The sequence below is a fragment of the Macaca thibetana genome, chromosome 1 (assembly GCF_024542745.1).
Source record: "Macaca thibetana thibetana isolate TM-01 chromosome 1, ASM2454274v1, whole genome shotgun sequence".
Taxonomy (NCBI): Eukaryota; Metazoa; Chordata; class Mammalia; order Primates; family Cercopithecidae; genus Macaca; species Macaca thibetana.
In genome coordinates this window covers 26,791,176-26,813,714 of record NC_065578.1, presented here as the reverse complement: position 1 = coordinate 26,813,714, position 22,539 = coordinate 26,791,176, and the positions used below count along the sequence as shown (strand labels likewise).

At 47.2% G+C, this 22,539-nt stretch overlaps 1 protein-coding gene across 1 annotated transcript in view; it reads right to left on the bottom strand.

Annotated features, from left to right (window-relative positions):
- Positions 1-8,404: 8,404 nt before the first annotated feature.
- Positions 8,405-22,539, bottom strand: part of PPP1R8 (protein phosphatase 1 regulatory subunit 8) — a 183,422-nt gene continuing 169,287 nt past the window's right edge. Inside the window, exons 4-8 of the mRNA XM_050795795.1 lie at positions 20,869-21,022; positions 18,196-18,416; positions 16,098-16,242; positions 12,396-12,460; positions 8,405-9,832 (exon numbers count right to left, since the gene is read on the bottom strand). Coding sequence (XP_050651752.1) covers positions 9,479-9,832; positions 12,396-12,460; positions 16,098-16,242; positions 18,196-18,416; positions 20,869-21,022 — 939 coding nt within the window. The 3' untranslated portion in view covers positions 8,405-9,478. The remainder of the gene's footprint in view (positions 9,833-12,395; positions 12,461-16,097; positions 16,243-18,195; positions 18,417-20,868; positions 21,023-22,539) is intronic.

Below are 22,539 nucleotides of genomic sequence, written 5' to 3'. Positions count from 1 at the left end.
GGGTTCAGGCAATTCTCCTGCCTCAGCCTCCTGAGTAGCTGAGATTACAGGCATGTGCCGCCAGGCCTGGCTAATTTTAGTATTTTTAGTAGTGACAGGGTTTCACTATGTTGGCCAGGATGGTCTTGATCTCTTGACCTTGTGATCCACCTGCCTTGGCCTCCCAAAGTGCTGGGATTACAGGCGTGAGCCCCCGTGCCCGGGCGAGCCCCCTCTTCTTACAGTTTTGTAAGTAGAAGTCCTCAGAATCATCCTCCCCGATGTGGGGGATGTGGCCTTACTCTGTCCTGCTTCCAAGACTGTGTCCAGGCTAGCCTTGAGCCCCAGGTGTGCACACATCTGCCCTGATTTCTGTGGCATAAAAGGCCTCAATCTCTCAGCACCTTCCCCATAACCTGCCCCTCTCTTGTGTTCCCCTCCACAGTGGATGACACCTGTAAACCCTGGATGCCCAGCCAGAGTCCTCAGAAGCACCCTAGGTCTTCTTCCTTCTCCCTAGACTCTCCAGCGTGGTCCAGGCCGCATCATCTTGCCCTGAGACCATCTCACTGCTAGTCTTCCCACCTCCAGCCTCGCCTCTCCAGGACTGTCCCCTCCCTCCCATCCGCTCTTCCTTAAAAAAAAAAATTCATCCTCACATTGTGGTGACATTAAATGTGATTTGCACAATTCTTCCACAAATATCAAATTAATATGATTTTCCTCTCTAATCTCCTTGCACAACATATTGGAAATTACAATTATTATTAAAACAAAAAATACATACATATTTATTTGTATATTTTTATTGATTTATTTAGAGACTGGGTTATTAGACTGGCTAATTTTTGTATTTTTGGTAGAGATGGGTTTTGCCATGTTGCCCAGGCTGGTCTCGAACTCCTGGATTCAAGCAATCCTCCTGCTTCGACCTCCCAAAGTGCTGGGATACAGGTGTAAGCCACCACACCTGGCCCCTCTGCTCTTCCTAAATGCAGTTCTGACATGTCACCTCCTGCTTCAACACTTCCAGGACTCCCCATGACCCTCAGGTGAAGTCTGAGCTCCTGATGACATGGTCCTTCGTGTCCTGGCCCCTGACAATATGCCATTCTCATCTATTGCCTTCCCCTTCCAGAACATTCTCTCCGGCCGCATCAAATCACTTGCATTTCCTCAATCCTGAAACACCTCCTCGCTTCCCCAACCTTTTGCAGATGGCTGGAATACTCCTCCCACTCTTTCTTATTTATTTTTTGTATTTTTAGTAGGGGCGGGGTTTCACCATGTTGGCCAGTCTGGCCTTGAACTTCTGACCTCAAGTGATCCACCCACCTCAGCCTTTCAAGGTGCTGGGATACAGGTGTGAGCCACCGCGCCCGGCCTCTCCTCCCCACTCTTGTGCCTGGATAACCTTTATTTATCCCTCAGATCCCAGCCCTGACAGCCCTCCTCCAGCGAAGCCCTCCTGGTGGCCAGGCTGGTTAGGCACTTCCTTGGTTTGCTCCTGTCCCAACATTGATTCATTCATTCAACAAATTTTTGTGGTGTGCCAGCGATGTGCTAGGCTGTTCCAGCCATTTTGAATACACTGGGAATCAAAACAGACAACAGCCCCTGCCCCTAAGTGGAGCTTACACTCAAACGAGGGAAGGGGGAAGGCGGACTGTAAACAATATGCAGTCAATAAGTAAAGGATTCCACCATAGGGGTGGTATGTGGTAGAGGGGATGGTGCTGTGGGAACAGTGGAGCGAGTGGGGAGGTTAGGGATAAGGAGTTGGGAGTGAAGAGGGTTGGCCTCATTGAGATGGTGGCCTTGGGGCCAAGACGTTGTCAATGCCCTCCAGCCACAGACTCCTAGGAACACAGGGACATCTGAATAAGTTGGGTTTGTGACTCATACGGATAGCACACGCCATGGGAAACTCAGTAAGCTGTGTTAGAAAGGACTTACAGAATTTGGGTTAGATAACTTTGGAGTGCTTAAGAAAGCAGGGCTTCAGGCCCGGCGTGGTGGCTCACGCCTGTAATCCCAGCACTTTGGGAGACTAAGGAGGGTGGATCACTTGAGGTCAGAAGTTCAAGACCAGCCTGACCAAGATGGTAAAACCCCGTCTCTACTAAAAATACAAAAAGTAGCTGGGCATGGGGGTACGTGCCTGTAATCCCAGCTACTCTAGAGGCTGAGGCAGGAGAACTACTGGAACCCGAGAGGTGGAGGTTGCAGTGAGCTGAAATCATGTCACTGCACTTCAGCCTGGGTGACAGAGTGAGACTCCATCTCAAAGAAAAAAAGAAAAAGAAAAAAGAAAGCAGGGCTTCCCTCTGGATGGGATGCTGTGCAGAAGCAAGGGTATTTCCATGGCTGAGGACATTAATACATTTTATCTAGAGGGAGGCAAGACTAGACCAAGGCTAGAGCTGTGATCAGTAAGAAGCAACAGCTTCTCCTATGAGCCAGGACAGGGGGTTGTATTTGTTTCTGGGTCCGCTGTAACAAATGACTACAAACTTGGCAGCTTAAAGTGACATAAATGTATCTTCTCACAGTTCTAGAGGCCAGACATCAAGGTGTTGCAGCGTTGATTCCTTCTGAAAGCTCTGAGGCAATCCCTGTGCTCCTTGGCTTGTAGATCGATCATTCTAACCTCCGTATCTTCCCATGGCCTTCCCCTCCGTGTCCCTGTCTTCTCCTTTTCCGTTTTTTTTTTTTTTTTTGAGATGGAGTCTTGCCCTTTCACCCAGGCTGGAGTGCAATGGTGCGATCTTGGCTCACTGCAACCTCTGCCTCTCGGTTCAAGCGATTCTCTTGCATCAGCCTCCCAAGTAGCTTACAGGTGCACACCAGCACGCCCAGCTGATTGTTTTGTATCTTTAGTAGAGATGGAGTTTCCCCATGTTGGCCAGGCTGGTCTCAAACTCCTGACCTCGTGATCCACTTGCCTTGGCCTCCCAAAGTGTTGGGATTACAGGTGTGAGCCACCACTCCTGGCCTCCTTTTCTGTCTCCTATTAGATCATTCCTGGATTAGAGCAAATCCTAATGCAAGAAGTTCTCATCTGAAGATCCTTACCTTCATTACATTTGCAAAGATCCTACTTCAACTGTGACATTCTGAGGTCCTGGATGAATGTTTTAGAGCCTACAAGTCAACACCCACTGCAGGGATGATTGGTCCTTTTTGTGGCTTGGACAATGTTCATGTTTTATTTGTGCTCAGACATGACTGTGGAGTGGCCCTGTTTGTGTTGTGATCCATCATGGTCACAGGGTGGTTTGTCTGCTGCTGATGTCCTGTGAAGTCGTTTAGGTTCAGCTGGAGAATACCGGGAATCCCAGCCCCGCTGGGCTCCAGGCCGGCTCCAGGTCAGGGCCTGCTTTTCTCTTTCTCAACATAGGGACAGGGAGCGAGGGAGCCCTGCTGATGCCTGGGAGAGAGGTCCAGTCACAGGGGCAGGACGGGCATGGGACCTGAGGGTGGAAGGAGCAGCCAGAAGCCCATGGGCTATAGGGGCGCGAGCAGGGGGAAGCAGAGAGGTGATGGGAGGGCGAGGGTGTGCAGGGCAGGGCGAGGAGAGAAGCAAACATGACCGACTGCAGAGGGAATGAGTGCTGGGGGAAGAGCCTGCCTGGAGTGGGTTCAACAGCAGATGGAGGAGAGCAACTGGGGACAGCAAGTGGAGCAGAGAAATGGGAGGGCATCTGGGGCAGCTGGCGGGGAGTGGAATCAAGAGGATTTGCTTAATTTTCCATGAAGGAGAGGACAGTAATGGTGAGCCTGGATGCTGCTGCCAGTGACCCAAAGGAGAGAGAGGACTGCCGCCAGCAGGATGGGGCACAGTGGGAGCAGGTGCCCTGATGGGGGAGGTGGGGATGTGGGGCCGCTGAGGCAGGCAGGTTGGGAGCTGGGGTGAGGGGCTCAGGGGTGCACTTCCTGCTGGTAACCCTGCCCCTGGCTATGGGTGCCAGCCTCTATGGGGAGCTGCCCAGGCCCAACCTGGCACAGTTGTGGAGACTCAGTAGTACTTGAAGAAGCCCCACATACCACAAAGGGGACAGAGATAGAGACAGAGGGGACAGGACATCGAGAAGGAAAAAACTCAGAAAGGGAACAAAATCAGAGCCTATCACAGACGTGGAAAGGGCAGGGGAGGCAGCCTGGGCTGGGGGGTCCCCTGCACTGTCCCTGCTCCAAAACCTCAGGGCCGGGCTAGAACGCCCACTGCATGGCTTGCCAGGGCTGTGACCTGGGACTGTGTACCCTGAGCCTCAAGCTCCCCATTTGTAAAATGAGGACACGGCCAACCTCCTCTCAGGGCTGTGAAAGGAATTAAGGAGGTAACTCTCATAAAGTGCCCGGCAGTGAGCCAGATTCTCTTCCTTCCCTCTCTCATCTCCTGCCCCACAGCCCTGGAGGTCTTTCAAAAGTGGGCACAGGGCCCAGCCTGCTGGCAGAAGCTGGAACTGCACCCATGCCCCCGTTAAAGGTAGAAGCTTCAGCATCCAATTCCCTCCATGGAACAGGCAATGGTTTTATTCCCTCACCACAGAGAACATCCAACTCCACAGGCATTCAAGGGCCTTCCCTCTACCCCGGCACATGCCAGACTTTAGTCCACTCTGCCCCATTTGTGCTCCCACGGTAGCCCCTGCGTGGAGCGCCCTCCCCTCCACCACGTGGAGATATCCAATGTCATGCTCTTTGAAGCCCCCCTCCCCTCCCACAGGCAGAACTAACGGGGAACTCTCTCTTCAGTCTTTTTTTGTGTGTGTGATGGAGTCTCACAGTGTCACCTAGGCTGGAGTGCAGTGGCACGATCTCACTCACTGCAACCTCTGCCTCCCAAGTAGCTGGCATTACAGGTGTGCACCACCATGCCCGGGTAATTATTGTATTTTTAGTAGAGATGGGGGTTTCGCCATGTTGGCCAGGCTAGTCTCGAACTCCTAACCTCAGGTGATCCGCCCAGCTCAGCGTCCCAGTGTGCTGGCATTACAGGTGTGAGCCAGTGAGCCCAGCCGTCTTCAGTCTTCTTGAAACACCTGGTGTTTTCTCTAGATTTGCTAAGCTGTGAGAAAGAGAGCACTAGAACACCTGCTTGTCTCCTTGTGTGGAGAGACTCATGAGAGGCCATGGACCCCCTTACTCACCTGCTACCCCATGGATTTTCTATCGTCTGAACCTGACCAGTCACTGCCAGTGCCTGAGACCTTCCCAAGGAAGCCTCCCCTACTCTGGGTGAGGGTGTGTGTGTTGTAAGTTTCTCTGCATTTTCCAAAGTATCTACCTGAGCATATATGTGTGTGTGTGTATGTATGTATGTATATATGTATGTGTGTGTGTGTGTGTGTATATATATATATATATATATTTTTTTTTTTTTAAAGAAAAATATCCTTCAGTGCCTTCCTGGTAATTCCCTAGCAAGGCTTACAGGGCAGGCTCTCCTCCCTGCTCCCACTCACCAGCCACCCCCATCCCATGTCCTTTTTTCAGACCCCTCTCATGGTGGCCCCTCTGCTGGGAAAACCATGGTCCACATGCCTCTGGTAATAATTGCTATTCTCACCCACCCCATCTTTCCACTCGAGCTGTCAAGGGTCTGGACAGCATCATGAGTGCGTGGCTGTCTCCCTCTAGGTGAGCCTCTTGTAGTAGCTGGGGTAGCAGGGGTGGTGCGCTTCCATAGGCCCAAGTCACGGATGTCCGACCCACGCAAGTTGAATGAAGCAAGTCCTCACTGCCATAGTTTGCTCATTTGCAAAATGAAGGGTCTAGACGGAACCTCCCAGGTGTCTTTTTGACTCTGAAATTCTGACCTGTATGTGGTAGTGAACATATTTTAGGCAAACGGTCATCAAATAGCTGATCCTGGGCCAGGATCCCCTGGGGAACGGGCTGTTCTGTCGGCAGATGTCTTTCTCCACAGGATTCATCACCTCACCCGCCCCGGGGAGGGGAACACGGGTCTACTTTCCCTCCTTAGCAGGTGGCCCATCAATGGGCACAGGATTTCGGGGAAACCAGCAGTCACTTCCCATCCGGGGTGGGTTTGCATCCCAAGATGGGGACAGGCTGCATCCCTCAGCAGCACTGTGCCCACCTGAGTGTGAGGCCACTGCCAATCCTGGTAGCGGACAGGAGGGGCTCATCCATTTGTTTGTCATCCAGAGCTGATTAGGGTAAGAGGCAGGTGAGCCCCATCTTGGGGTGCTTATCTCTGATGGGCACATAAAACATAATTGGAATCAGAAACATGGCGCCAGTTAAGCCAGGCTGCCACACATACATGCCTCCTTCCCAGTTCTGCTTCTGCTTAATTGGGCCCTTAAAGTACACGAAGTATCAGCCAGGGGCGGTGGCTCATGCCTGTAATCCCAGCACTTTGGGAGGCTGAGAAAGGAATATCACCTGAGGTCAGGAGTTTGAGACCAGACTGGTCAACATGGCAAAACCCCACCTCTACTAAAAACACAAAAATTAGCTGGGCATGGTGGCTGGCGCCTGTAGTCCCAGCTACTCGGGAGGTTGAGGCAGTAGAATCGCTTGAACCCAGGAGGCGGAGGTTGCAGTGAGCTGAGATCGCACCACTGCACTCCAGTCTGGGGGACAGAGTGAGACTTTTGTCTCAAAAAAATAAAACAACAACAAAAAAAAACGGTGCCTCACGCCTTTAATCCTAGCACTTTGGGAGACCGGGGCGGGGGGATCACCTGAGGGCAGGAGTTCAAGACCAGCCTGGCCAACATGGTGAAACCCCATCTCTAACCAAAAAAAAAAAAAAAATCAGCCAAACACGATGGCAGACGCCTGTAATCCCAGCTACTCGGGAGGCTGAGGCAGGAGAATTGCTTGAACCCAGGAGGCAGAGGTTGCAGGGAGCCAAGATTGTGCCACTGCACTCCAGCCTGGGCCACAAAGAGAGAAGTCTCAAAAAAAAAAAAAAAAAAAAAAAAAAAAAGCATGGCATAACCTTCTCATCAGGAAGGACTGATTTTATCTCAACTATATCTAACATACTTTAACATACTTCCAATAAGTTGTCCAGTTTGGACTTTTTTCTTTTTTTGGAGACGGAGTCTCGCTTTGTTGCCAAGCCTGGAGTGCAGTGGCGCAGTCTCAGCTCACTGCAAGCTCCTCCTCCTGGGTTCAGGTCATTCTCCTGCCTCAGCCTCCCAAGTAGCTGGGACTACAGGCACCCACCACAACGCCCAGCTAATTTTTTGTATTTTTAGTAGAGATGGGGTTTCACCGTGTCAGTCAGGGTGGTCTCGATCTCCTGACCTCATGATCCGCCCCTCTCAGTCTCCCAAAGTGTTGGGATTACAGGCATGAGCCACTGTACCCGGCCCAATTTGGACATTTTTTAAAGAACTACAAAACAGGCCGGACTCGGTGGCTCACGCCTGGAATCCCAGCACTCTGGGAGGCCAAGGTAGTTGGATCACCTGAGGACTGAAGTTTGAGACCAGCCTGGCCAACATGGTGAAACCTTGTCTCCACTAAAAATACGAAAATTAAAGGGTGTGCCACCCATGGACCAAGCATATCCCCACCTTAAACTCTGGATTCAGACTAGTTTCAATCCTGTCTTCAGTACAGGGGGCTCATAGGGAAGTTTATTTTGTCTGAGTCTCAGTTTTCTCATCTATAAAATGCAGACAGAAATAGAATTCCTCTCGGGGCTATGAGAACTAGATGACATGCTGTGAATGTACCTACCTACACGGTAGGTAGGCAGGCAGGTGCTCAGTGATTGTTCAGCACTACCAACAGTACCATCTTCACTATCATGAGAGGAAGGTATTGTCCTGATGAGGATCCTCATGTTTACAAACCCTCTGGGAAGTCAATTCTTGCACAGCTGATGTTATGAATTTCTGTTCTTCAGAAGGCTGCTCCTGCTACAAGTCTGCACTGGACCCAAGGATCTGGAACCTAGTGGGCATCTTCATTCCAAAGCCACATGTAAGTCTCACACACACACTGTACTTACTGCAAATCAGATTCTGTATGCAGGCATATTCCTTCAATTCAAATTCTTGCTGAAATCCCTCCTAAACTTACTCACCTTTAGCTTCCGTTTGCTCCTGTGTCACCAAGCTATGGCTCAAATGCACAGAGCTCTGACTTCAGGGTGGGTGACAGGGCTTATGCAAATGCCCTAAGCCCGGTCTCCTGTCATGAGGTCTCCTGATGAAGGGCACCACGCACTTCCGAACCGATGCTGCTTTGTGATGCTTCAGTCTGGGGACTAGATTCTCTCATTAGAATTTCCACACTCATTTAGGGGCATCTTTATTTGTAATAAAATGGGGATGGAGCATTGCCTCCCAAGCTCAGTGACCGTGCCTTTAGCAAACATTCCCCGACAGCAGTGGCAATCAGTGACTGAGAGACAAATTCACAGACTGCACCCAAATGACAAAAGTTACGTTTAATTTACAATGTAATAAAGGTTACAGGTAAAAAGCTACACATAAAGCATGAAAAGGCCTATTACACAAATGTACAAATCTCTGTACAAAGCTTGTATCAATGTTTCCTAACTTTGTCTCCTATGTTTGTTAGCCAGGTCTAGTCTCAGAGCTCTCAATAACAAGAGCTCTCAATTGGGGGGGAAAGAGCCTCCAAACTGACATCTAAAAATTCCTCTTAGAGACACCAGTTACTTGCAAAAAAATCTTTTCCTTTTTATTTTGAATTACCCCAACCGGTTATATCCTTTGAAAATTGCCTTCATAATACACTTAAAAGTAATGCCTTAGAGTAGAGGACAGTACTCTGGAATTAAATAAGAAACTTCAGCAAGTGGAGTGCTCAGGTTTGACAAGAAAAACAGGTAGAGTTCAAACAATACTGTAAGTTAAAACTATAAACCTGTGTCTATGGCACCAGTCACAGAGGAAGGAAAATTGAACTGTTTTCACTCCAAAAGAGGAAGGACAAAAGAGAAAAGCCTAACTATTGGACCTCAAAACCACTGACCCAAGGAAACATTTTTTAGTTTAAACCTCAACTGCAGACTTCTAAGTCTTCTTTTTGATCAATTTGAGACCCATGGCAACCCTTCTGCTACCTGGGACTTGCAAAGGTAGTGAATATAAATCAGGCTGCTGGACCCCCAAGGCTGGTGATGCTACTGTAACCTCGACAGCTCTGGATTCAACCTGAGGGCCTGGGATATGTGACTTTACATAAAAATGATCCTGGAAAGTGGGAGAAAGGAGGTAGTGGAAGGCCTAGGAAAGAGCCAGGGCAGTCTATTGAAAAGGATATAAGGAGCCTTTCTTACACTGCGAGTGTTGTGAAGACAGGTCTTTATGGGCTATTTCAACCCCACCCCCAATTTTCATATTACATGGTTAGGATGCCAGGAGACATTCTGAAAGACGATACCGCACACATGGAAAGTTTTTCTCCCTAGTTCATTAGCTCCCCATCACCCTTCCACCCCATTCCCACCCAATCCCACCCCTCTCCATGACCAAAAATATCAAATCAGTAAGGAAGGTGTGGGCTTCTTGCCTGGCCAAGCCTCTTTTGCATACTTCTTCTTCTTGGGTTCATTTACAGCTTCAGGGTTATAGACTGCAGGGTTTGGTGCAGGGTTCATGTTCACTGCTGACGGCACAACAGGAGTCAAGTCCACATCAGGGGCAAGGTTTGGGTATGGCATGGGCAAGCCACCGATAAGTGCTGTCCCGTGGATGCCATGCGGCTGGGAGCCTGCTTCACTGTGTGTGGGGGGCAGGCCCCCGTAAAGTCCTCCACTGAAGGCAAAGTTCTGCATGCGCCTGCTCCCTGATTCCTCCAGGCCCAGGGAGCCTGGGCCCTCCACACGCTTCTTCTACAGTTCACGATGAGGAGAGGGGAGAGATTGGAGAGAGAAGACAAGCGGTGAGGCCCATGAGTGGTCAGCTTTTTCTATTCCAGCCTTAGAAAAATGGCTTTGGGAAAGGTTCCTAACTTCTAGCCTGTTCTCCTTTACTGACAACCTATTTCATGGTGTTAAAATCTTACGGTTTGAAGAGACCTTCCCAGTCATCTATGATGGTTCCCAACACTGCTCCATAACAAAGTTTTCACCATCCTATATCAGCCAAGAAGGATGGTACTGTGAGTTTTACATAAAGTAAAACATATCAATTTTAATGACTATTCTTTACCCTGAAGTCACATAGCTCACTTTCTTATTTTCATATTAAAATGACCTTTTAGGAGGAACACATGAGGTCAGGAGTTCGAGACCAGCCTGGCCAACATGGAAAACCCCATCTCTACTAAAAATACAAAAATTAGCCGGGCGTGGTGGCAGGTTCCTGTCATCACAGCTACTCGGGAGGCTGAGGCACGAGAATCACTTGAGGCAGAGGTTGCAGTGAGCTGAGATGGTGCCACTGCACTCCAGCCTGGGTGACAGAGTGAGACTGTCTCAAAAATAAAAAACATTAAAAAAAAAATCCCTTTTAGGAAATGGAAACAATAAAAGATGGCAATAGATATTTTTCCTTTTTTTGAGGGGGAAAAATTTGGTATCTTCATATTTGATGTCCAATTTTTTTTTCGAGACAAGAGTTTCACTCTTGTTGCCCAGGCTGGAGTGTAATGGTGCCATCTCAGCTCACAGCAACCTCCGCCTCCCGGGTTCAAGCCATTCTCCTGCCTCAGCCTCTGGAGTAGCTGGGATTACAGGCATGCGCCACCACGTCCGGCTAATTTTGTATTTTTAGTAGAGACGGGGTTTCTCCATGTTGGTCAGGCTGGTCTCAAACTCCCTACCTCAGGTGATCCGCCCACCTCGGCCTCCCAAAGTGCTGGGATTACAGGCATGAGCCACCGCACCTGGCCTGGTGTCCAATTTTTAAACATTAATCTGAGAGCAAAACCAATCTACAGTGAAGAAAATATTTACTGGCTGCCTGGGCCTAGGAGTGGACTGCTGCAAAGGGCCACGAGGCAACTTTTTGGAGTGAGGAAAATCTCTATCTTAATTATGGTGGCGGTTACACATGTATTTGCCAAAACTATACACTTAAATGTGTAGACTTTATTATATGTAAATTGTACTGCAATAAAATTGACATAAAACTATGTACCTGATGATTTTATACTTTAATGACAAGAAAATATTCCAAAGGATAAAAACAACAACAAAAAGAGCTCAAGGGGCATTATGGAGTCCCACAGAAAAACATCTTCTACTTTTCCACACTAGACTAAAGCTCATGAAACATCCTCCTCACTCCTATACTCCTTCTGGATTAAACAAAGTCTAAGCAGGAACTCTGACAGATCTTATTTAGTCTAGCATATTCTACAGATTTTTTTTTTTTTTTAATAAAAAGTAAAACAATTTCTATATCATCTCTAACCAGCATCTTCTAATCACCTTCTTAATATTAACAGGGATCTCACTACTCTAAGGGGAAGTGTGTTGCCGTTTGGATTGTTCTGCTATTCGGTAGTTCTTCCACATGTTGAACGATCTAACTTCTACCTCTTGGTAGATCTTAGAAGATCTCTGTAACTTCTTAGAAGTTACTCTTAGAAGTAACTCTTAGAAGATCTCCGTAACTTCTACCTCTTGGTTCTTCAACATACTTGATCTTTAAACTTAATCCACATCTGGGCTGACATTCCTATCTGTGCCATTGCCACTCATAAAATAAAGGCATGACAAACCGTGTGGTATTGCAATAATGCATCTCCTCTACCTAACAGTTTACTTTTAGGCCAAAGAGAAAGGACAAAAGAAGGTGGGCTTCTCTCTGCACCCCTCTGGAAAATGAATTTACAGATTCACATTGCACATGATTTACATGAAACATCAAGCTGGCTAGTTACCTACAGCCTTTCTGTGGTACTCCAGGATTCCCTAAACGTAGATTTCATTTCCACAGAATGAGAAATGGGAGAGGAGTATGGTATGTATTTTAAAATTAAGCACTCACTCAATAGCACATAAAGAGCAGGTTATTTTTTTTTTTGAGACAGAGTCTCCCTCGGTTGCCAGGGTGGAGTGCAGTGGAGTGCAGTGGCGCGATCTCAGTTCACTGCAACTTCTGCCTCCCACGTTCCAGCTATTCTCCCGCCTCAACCTCTCAAGTAGCTGAGACTACAGGAACGTGCCACCACACCCAGCTAATTTTTGTATTTTTAGTAGAGACAGGGTTTCACCATGTTGGCCAGGCTGGTCTCGACCTCCTGACCTCAGGTGATCCGCCTGCCTTGGCCTCCCAAAGTGCTGGGATTACAAGTGTGAGCCACTGTGCCCAGCCTCTATCTCTTGACTTCTTGATCTGCCCGCCTCGGCCTCCCAAAGTGCTCGGATTACAGGCATGAGCCAACGCGCCTGGCCTAAAGAACAGGTTTTTAAACACAGACTGTATGGCATTTCATGTGCTTCCTACCTTGACTGGGACCACTGCAGTTTGCACCATGTTCCTGAATCGACCAACTGAGGGATCCACATCCTCTGCAAAAAGAGAAGAGGGCAGGGTTGGGTTGGTACTTTACTGGGAGGAATAAGAGCACAGGGGTCACTGCAAACAAACCACCACAACAACTCATGTTAAAATTGTAAAACAGAGAGAGTGCTTCCTGGGTGCTGGGCATTGTGCTAAATCCTCACAAAGACCCTGTGATGTAGGTACTACCACAATCAACATTCAGTAGACGAGAAAGCAAACTGAGGCTTGGAGGAGTAAAGTGACTGGCCCAGTTGCTCTGGTGGAGAGGACAGGAGCCAGCACTTGAGTCCAAGTACTTCGAATCAGGCCTGTGATCTACATCACTGTGCTGTGCTGCCTTCCCCCAAGTTCTTTCCCATTCTTTATACTTCCCTCTTTTGAGGGGAAAGAAAAAAAGAGTAGACATTATCAGTTCCGTATCAGTGACAAAACAATGACATGTCAAGAGGTTACATATCAAATGCCTTGCTAATGCCTGCTTATTAGCAAAAAAAAAAAAAAAGATTTTGGATTCAAAGCCAGGGCTTCAAACTGAACCTGGCCTTTTGACTTGAATGGCCTGAACTGCATATAAGCAAGACTTACACTAAAGGCTCCGATACCCCCGTCTACACAGGAAATAAAGAGCAAGATGCTGTCCCATCTTTGATGAACTCACAGTTACAGAGCCAGATAGGCTACAACACACAAAGGTGCTTCAAGAGAAGTACACAACAGTGTTTCTGGAGCAGAGGGGATGACTAGGCTGGATCGCCAAGGATGGTGGAGTTTTCTCACTGAAGGGTGAATGTGTGGAAACAGGCAGAGGCACCAACTTATGTACCACTACTACAGAAAACTACTCCAAGCCCCAGTTAACTTAATATAGCGATAGAGAAGGAATCGCTTCCCTAATAGGTATTGTAACCTTATTTTCTATGAGGTTGCTTGTTACTGAAAGAAACACTCCCAGCCAGGCACAGTGGCTCACGCCTGTAATCCCAGCACTTTGGGAGGCTGAGGCAGGCGGATCATGAGGTCAGGAGATTGAGACCATCCTGGCTAACACGGTGAAATCCCGTCTCTACTAAAAAATACTAAAACTTAGCCAGGCATGGTGGCGGGCACCTGTAGTCCCAGCTACTTGGAAGGCTGATGCAGGAGAATGGCATGAACCCAGGAGGTGGAGCTTGCAGTGAGCCGAGATTGCGCCACTGCACTCCAGCCTGGGCAACAGAGCGAGACTCCATCAGAAAAGAAAGAAAGAAAGAAAAGAAAGAAAAGAAAGAAAAGAAAGAAAAGAAAGAAAAGAAAGAAAAGAAAGAAAAGAAAGAAAAGAAAGAAAAGAAAGAAAGAAAGAAAGAAAGAAAGGGAGGGAGGGAGGGAGGGAAGGGAGGAAGGGAGGAAGGGAAGGGAGGAAGGAGAGGAAAGAAAGAGAGGAAAGAAAGAAAGAGAAAGAAAGAGAAAGAAAGAAGAAAGAAAGAAAGGAAAAAAAGGAAGGAAGGAAGGAAGGAAGGAAGGGAGGGAGGGAGGGAGGGAGGGAGGGAGGGAGGGGGAGGGAGGGAGGGAGGGAAAGAAAGACAGACTCCCAGAAATCCCCTTGGAAGACAAAAGAATCGTTATTTAATTTGAGTAATTATAATTAGCCCCTGGTTTATTTGCTTTAAGTCTGGATTTTCACGTATTAGGATCCATGACTTTAAAGAGGACACTCTGGTAGTATGTTCACTATCAATCTCTGCTCTATGAACAAATGGCTTCTACATAGAAGAGAAAGGAAAAAAATATCCAAGCTCATTAAGAAAGAGACAATGTCCGCGGTGGCTCACGCCTGTAATCCCAGCACTTTGGGAGGCTGAGGCGGGCGGATCACAAAGTCAGGAGATCAAGACCATCCTGGCTAACACGGTGAAACCCCCGTCTCTACTAAAAATACAAAAAATTAGCTGGGCACGGTGGCGGGTGCCTGTAGTCCCAGTTACTTGGGAGGCTGAGGCAGGAGAATGGCATGAACCCAGGAGGCGGAGCTTGCAGTGAGCTGAGATCACACCACCGCACTCCAGCCTGGGCGACAGAGCAAGACTCCGTCTCAAAAAAAAAAAAAAAAAAAAAAAAAAGAAAGAGACAACGTCTCCAAAAAGGTATCCCAATCTTCTCTCATGGCCCCTCTGGTTTCAGAGCCTGTGCTCTTAACCACTATGCTACATTGACTGAACACAATTCCCTAAGAAAGCTTGAGGGCACTAATTTTCAATGAGAAAAACAGCAGATCAGATCCTCACTCCTGAAAGAGACTTAAGAAATTTGTCTAGTCCAGTGGTTCCCAAATTGCTGGCTGTTGTACAAACAGGAGCTCATTAAAAAGTATAAATTTTGGGCTGGGCATGGTGGCTCACGCCTGTAATCCTAGTACTTTGGGAGGTCGAGGGCAGATCACTTGAGGTCAGGAGTTCAAAACCAGCCTGGCCAACATGGTGAAACCCTGTCTCTACTAAAAATACAAAAAAATTAGCCAGGCGTGGTGGCAGGCGCCTATAATCCCAGCTACTTGGGAGGCTGAGGCAGAAGAATCGCTTGAACCCAGGAGGCGGAGGTTGCAGTGAGCCGAGGTTGCGCCACTGCACTCCAGCCTAGGTGACAGAATGAGACTCCGTCTCGAAAAATAAATACCTAAAAATAAAAAATAAAAAATAAAAATTTCAACCAGGCACGGGGGCTCATGCCTATAATCCCAGTACTTTGGGAGACTGAAGCAGGAGGATCACTTAAGCTCAGGAGTTCAAGACCAGCCAGGGCAACATGATGAAACCCCATTTCTACAAAACATATCACAATTAGCTGAGCGTGGTGGCATGCACCTGTTGTCCCAGATACTCAGGAGGTTGAGGTGGGAGGATCACCTGTGCCTGGGTGGTCAAGGCTGTAGTGAGCCATGACTGTGCCACTGCACTCTAGCCTGGGCGACAAAATGAGATCTTGTCTCTTACACACACACCAAAGAAAAACTAAAAAATACATACATTTCTAGGTCCAACCCTGGAAACTCTTTTTTGGAGACAGCCTCACTCTGTCACCCAGGTGGGAGTGCAGTGGCACGATCTTGGCTCATTGCAAGCTCTGCCTCCCAGGTTCAAGCGATTTTCCCACCTCAGCTTCCCGAGTAGCTTAGACTACAGGTATGTGCCATCATGCCTGGCTGATTTTCGTATTTTTGTAGAGACAGGGTTCTGCCACGTTGGCCACCCTGGTCTCGAAATCCTGGCCTCAAGCAATTCACCAACTTCAGCCTCCCAAAGTGCTGGGATTATAGGCGTGAACCACTACGCCTGACCAACCACAGCTTTTTCTTTTTGTCACCTAGGCTGGAGTGCAATGGTGCAATCCCAGTTCACTGCAGCTTCTGCCTCCTGGGTTCAAGCAATTCTCTTGCCTTAACCTCCCAAGCAGCTGGGACTACAGGCGAGCACCACCAAGCCCAGCTAATTTTTGTATTTTTTTAAGTAGAGATGGGGTTTCACCTTGTTGGCCAGGCTAGTCTTGAACTCCTGGCCTTAAGTGATCCACCCTCCTCGGCATCCCAAAGTGCTGGGATTACAGGCATGAGCTACTGCGCCCGGGCCAACCATAGCTTTTTCATCAGAATAAACTAGGAAGATACCTCACCTGGATTGATGATCTCATCATCCTCACTGAATGTCACCCGCGAGTTCTTCCTCTTCCTCTTTGGTCTTTGAATGTCCAGATTTCCCTCCTCAATGGTAAGGGTAGAAATCCGCTTGTTGTGGGCAGTGTTGAACTCTGTCAGATTCTAAGCCAGGGTTCATACAGGAAAGACAGCAGTCAGTACAAAGGGAATCTGATGGAGAAAATCATACTAAATAAAGGTCAGGAAGACGTGAGGGGCTAATCTTGACCTCCAAAGGGAGTTGAGACTCTTCTGCATTTAGAGAAGATTATACTGTCCTGAGACTACTAATACTAACAAGTCTCAAGTCTCATTAGAAAGAATGTGGGACATCCTCATTGACTAGTGGGGCAGTGATATTCAAAAGAAGGTAAAGGGCCTTGAGCTGAGAACAGGTCATCTGTGCAAATACCCTTGAGTTGTGTTTTGTTGCTGTTGTTGAAGAAAGGCTATCATGTCTTCATGCCCACAAGCAGCTGAGAATTAAAAGGAAATGTGGCTAGAACGCCAAGAATTGTTTTTAAGTAACAAAATTGAGATGAAAAAGGACAATTGGCTGTTTCTTTTCTAGTAGCTTTCTCCTTTAAAATTATGGACACTGCTAGTGCACTTAATTTTTGGCGTTAATATTTTGTCATTCCCCATCCTGTGTCTGGCCCCAGTTCTATAAATAACTATCTCAATAATTAACTTGACCTTAGCTCTGTTGCTTGCCTCTTCCCAATCCACTGAAATTATTCCTTTCTGGTACAAACCACCAGTTTGAGATATTCTAAATGTCTTAAGAATGAAGATCCAGGGAGTACCTAACATACTGAACTAAAAGCCATGGAAGCACAGCAGCAGCCTGGATAGAGGCGGCCTCAAGGGGAAATGGGCAACAGTGACTGCCAGCAAGGTCCCTGGCTATGAAGCCACTTCTTCAAAACAAAACGACTTCTTAATTGTACAATTTCTTTTCTTTTTTTTGGAGATGGAGTATCACTCTTGTTGCCCAGGCTGGAATGCAATGGCGCAATCTTGGCTCACCACAACCTCCACCTCCTGGGTTCAAGCGATTCTCCTCCTCAGCCTCCTGAGTAGCTGGGATTACAGGCATGCGCCACCACACCCAGTTACTTTTTTGTATTTTTAGTGGAGACAGGGTTTCTCCATGTCACTCAGGCTGGTCTCGAACTCCTGACCTCAGGTGATCCGCCCACCTCAGCCTCCCAAAGTGCTGGGATTATAGGCATGAGCCACTGTGCCCGGCCTAAATTGTAGAATTTCTATTGTGCTTTTCTTCCTAAGAGCTAGGAAACTGCCTTGGTGTACAGGAATAGTAAATGCGGGTCGGTGGTTAAGGACATGATTGCATTTGGTCTATCTGAACAGACCAATCACACCAGTGCAGTGACAGACATGTAAAGGACCATAGCCACACCAAACTACTGGGGTCAGCCTCAAAAAAGGAAAACTTCCACCACCTTAAAATTAAATCTTATAAAATTCATGGCCCTCAGGACAGCGAGGCCCATAAGAACAAAAGCAGTCTGGTTCTATTCAGAAGATTCCTGAGCTGTTCAGATAGCACCAAAAAAAGCTATATAAATGAATGAAAGTGTCAGTCTCTCCAAGCCAGTGCTGTCTGACAGAACTTTTTGTGAGGATGAAAACATTCTCTCTTTACACTACGCAACACGGCAGCCACTAGAGCCTTATGTGACTACATAATACTTGAAATATTGTTAGTGGCTACCACCTTGGTCAGCATTAGCTCTAAGCAGTCAAGGGACAGAGAAATGTAGCTTCTAGTCTTAGCTTGTAACAGCCAGTGAAAGTGCACAAAACAGCTCAAGAGGTCTAGTGGCTGTGATCCAGCCTCCTTGTTAGGCCTGGTGATACACAACCAAATCCATACAATGTGGCTCTCTGAGAGGTGTCACACCTGGCCACATCAGATTGCCAAAGGCCCATTACTGGACTCAAGAGAACCCCTGCTGCTAAGTCAATGGCATTTCCAGCTACAGAGAACAGCTATATACTCCAAAAACCAGGGTCCCCAAAGACAAAACAATGACATAAACAGGGAATTACATCAAGCTCAGTTTCCTCCTCTGGAAGCCCCAGTAAGCCCTTGAGTTCATCATCCTCTCCACCCATCTTCTCATCTCCTTTCACAGCCGATGGCAATGTCTGAGGCTTCTCGCGCAGAGTGTATGCCCTTGTGGATGCGCCAAATGAGACCGTGGAATCGATGGGAATTTGCTGAGGCTTGTGAGGTTCCAACCGAATGTGACCCAAGAAAGTGCCGTGTGCTGGGAACAACCAAATCAGAAACGTAAGGGGGAAAACAAAAACAACCCGAGTTTTAGAAGGGAGAGTATGATCGCCAACTCTCTTATGAGGTCAGCTTCCCCCAAGCACATCAGTTTTGCCTTTTTGTCTGTTTTTAATTTATTTTAAAAATGCCATAGTCAGGATCGTGGTCAGAAAACTCCAGCTTTTTAAAAAACGAAAATGGCACCGGGTCCACCACATCCATCATGTGTTACAGTGAGAAGGAAACTCCTTCACTGAGCCTTGAATCTCCTCAGTGGGTTTCTTATATCCTCAGACCTGTTGTTCCCCCAAATAACAAATACCACTGCCCGTTCTCTGCTGCCACATAGGCTTGGCTCCATTCTAGGTCAAACAAGAATGGCTCCAACCCAGCAGAAGCCATGCCTCCCAAAGCAGGAGCTGGGCTTCACTGTAGTTTTCCCTCTCCAGCCCCAAGTCAAAGGAATAGAGAAACTGCTGGCCTGGTGGCAGTTATGCTTAGGTTTTCCCCAGGACAAGAAAGAGCTTGGCTGAAACAGGTGCAATATCAATGCCAAAGCAAGCCAAAATCCTACTATAGATTCTGAATATTTTCCCCTGTTGGCATTCTGCATGTTATAAAATGGGAGAGAAAAGATAAGTATTTGCGAGACAAAGCTCTCCAAGACCGTTACACAAGCAGATGAGGGTGATGTGCGAGTGTATGTTTGTGTGTGGTAGTAGGAGAGTGGTGGAATCCAACATGATATTCCCAGGAAGCAGGACCCTTTACATTTTACACTGTATTCACACATGGGCAAAATGAACAAATTTCAGGGCCCCATGCAGTTAAAGCTCAATTGCATTTCTGTGGATTATCTACGCAAAGTTTAAACTCTTATTAATTGGTGTATGCTTATGGATACTCCAATTAATTAATACTTATGGATTATTTTTATTTTTTGAGGCAGGGCTTACTCCGTCACCCAGACTGGAGTATAGTCGTGCTACGATGGCTCACTGCAACCTCCACCTCCTGGGCTCAAACAATCCTCCCACTTAAGCCTCCCAAGCAGCTGGGACCATAAGCGCACTCCACAATACAGGGCTAATTTTTTGTATTTTTTGTAGAGACGGGGGTCTCGTTACATTGCTCATGCTGGTCTTGAACTCCTGGGCTTGAGAGATTCACTGACATCAGCCTCCCAAAGTGCTGGGATTACAGGTGTGAGTCACCATGCCTGGCCTTGCTTATGGAATTAAAACTGGTATTATTCACAGTCAAAACAAAACAGAGATGGAATAAAGAACCAGAATAATGAAATTTTCCTCAAGATAAGCATTCTTAAAATGCCCTATATTGCTGCTCTATTACATTAATGGAGCTAATCATAGCTTCTGCTTAAACGGAATCACAATTTATTATGGTTCTATAAACACTTGAACATGCATGGTCGATAGTCCCTGGGTGCCTTTTTCCTTTTCTTTTTTTTTTTTTTTGAGACAGAATCTTGCTGTGTTGCCCAGGCCAGAGTGCAGTGGCGCGATCTCGGCTCATTGAAACCTTCACCCCCTGGGTTCAAGCGATTCTCCTGCTTCAGCCTCCTGAGAAGCTGGAATTACAGGCACCCGCCGCCACCCCCAGCTAATTTTTGTATTTTTGGTAGAGGCGAGGTTTCACCATATTGGCCAGGCTGGTCTCAAACTCCTGGCCTTAGGTGATCCGCCCACCTCGGCCTCCCAAAGTGCTGGGATTATAGGAGTGAGCCACTGCACCCAGCTCTTTTTTGTTTGTTTGTTTTTTGAGAGAGTCTTGCTCTGTCACCCAGGCTGGAGTGCAGTGGCGCGATCTCGGCTCACTGCAAGCTCTGCCTCCCGGGTTCACACCATTCTCCTGACTCAGCCTCCCGAGCAGCTGGGACTACAGGCACCCGCCACCAAGCCCAGCTAATTTTTTTGTATTTTTAGTAGAGACGGGGTTTCACCGTGTTAGCCAGGATGGTTTCGATCTCCTGACCTCGTGATCCGCCCACCTCGGCCTCCCAAAGTGCTAGGATTACAGGCGTGAGCCACCGCGCCTGGCCTGTTTCTTTGTTTTTAAGAGATGGGGTCTTGTTCTGTCACCCGGACTGGAGTGCAGTGGTGTGATCACAGCTCACTGCAGTCTTGAACTCCTGGGCTCTAGTGATCCTCCCGCCTCAGCTTTCTGAGTAGCTACAGGTGTGCGCCCCCACACTCAGCTCATATTTGCTTATTGATGCCCCCAGGACAGCTCCCCAAACCCCTCTTCTCTCCACAGTCAGTTATCAATTATCTCAGGAAAACAGAAAAATCACAGAAATAGAGAAGGGTGGATTTAAAAACCAAATATTAACTTTTTCCATAAAACATAATTTCCAAACTAAAGAACCCAAAGAGCATTTTCATATTGCCCAAAGATAACATGTGAATTGGGAGGGAGTTACTTACTACTGTTGAGATCTATCAGGAAAACTCTCTTCAGATGCTTGTGGTAGACAAGTGCAGCATGGACCCGAGAGCAAGACTGGTGGTCAATGGTAAAGTCACACAAATCAGGGTTTCTCCCAAATAAGTAATACTTCTTCTCATCAATAATCAGTTTCTAAATAAATATTAAATTAAATATTACTTAAATCTTGTTTCAACAGCATTTACCAAAAGCTCTTCCAATCAAATAGAGAATCTTGATAAAATTCCTTTCCATTAGATTGATTTGAGTAATAACTCCATTTCCTTGTATCAAAAAAAGGAAAATCCATTCCAAGGAGAAAAAAATATCTCCCGTTATTCTTCAACATAAAGCACTCAGAATAATTTACTAAAATAACATTTTTTTGGAGAATGGATGGTAATGGATGGTAATTCATCTCCTCAATATAGTGTTTAATTGTCTAGTGTTGGTATGAAAATAACTTCTCTTTCTCTTTTTTGTTTCTGAGATGGAGTCTCGCTCTGTTGCCCAGGCTGGAGTGCAGTCGCACGATCTCGGCTCACTGCAACCTCTGCTTCCTGGGTTCAAACAATTCTCCTGCCTTAGCCTCCCAAGTAGCTGGGACTACAGGCGTGCACCACCAAGTTCAGCTAATTTTTTTTTTTTTGAGACAGAGTCCCACCCTGTCACCCGGGCTGGAGTACAATGGTGTAATCTCGGCTCACTGCAACCTCCACCTTCTGGGTTCAAGCAATTCTCCTGCCTCAGCCTCCCAAGCAGCTGGGATTACAGGTGCATGACACCATGCTCGGCTAATTTTTTTTGTATTTTTAGTAGAGATGGGGGTTTTACCATGTTGGCCAGGCTGGTCTCGAACTCCTGACCTTATGATCTGCCCATCTCGGCCTCCCAAAAGGCTGGGATTACAGGCGTGAGCCACCGAGCCCGGCCTAATTTTTGTATTTTTAGTAGAGACGGGGTTTCATCATACTGGCCAGGTTGGTCTTGAACTCCTGACCTCGTGATCTGCCCACCTCAGCCTCCTAAAGTGCTGGGATTACAGGTGTAAGCCACCGTGGTCGGCCAACTTTATTTTTTTTGAGACAAAATCTCGCTCTGTCGCTCAGTCTGGAGTGCAATGGCGTGACCTTGGCTCACTGCAACCTCTGCCTCCCAGGTTTAGGCGATTCTCCTGCCTCCCGAGTAGCTGGGACTACAGGCACGTACCACCACGCCTAGCTAATTTTTTGTATTTTTAGTAAAGACAGGGTTTCATTGTGTTAGCCAGAATGGTACTGATCTCCTGACCTCATGATCCGCCCGCCTCAGCCTCCCAAAGTGCTGGGATTACAGGGGTGAGCCACCGCGCCCGGCCTGAGATCAACAATTGAATTGTGCCTGGCCTGAGATCGACAATTGAATTAAGAGTGGCTGGCTTCTGAAAAAAGGTTCTGTTGGATCTTAATTTTAGATCAATTAGGAAACAAGAAGCACAATGCATGTCTATAAAGGAACAAGATTGCTTTTAGCCTAGTGAAACTGAAAAAAATGTAGTAAGATTGCTTCTCAGAAAATATTCAAATGTGTATTTGGGAAAGGAATGAAGCGTAAACACCTATTTCTATTCTAATCATGCTGCTATAGCCCCAAAGTATTTTTGTTTGTTTTTGAGACAGTCTTATTCTGTC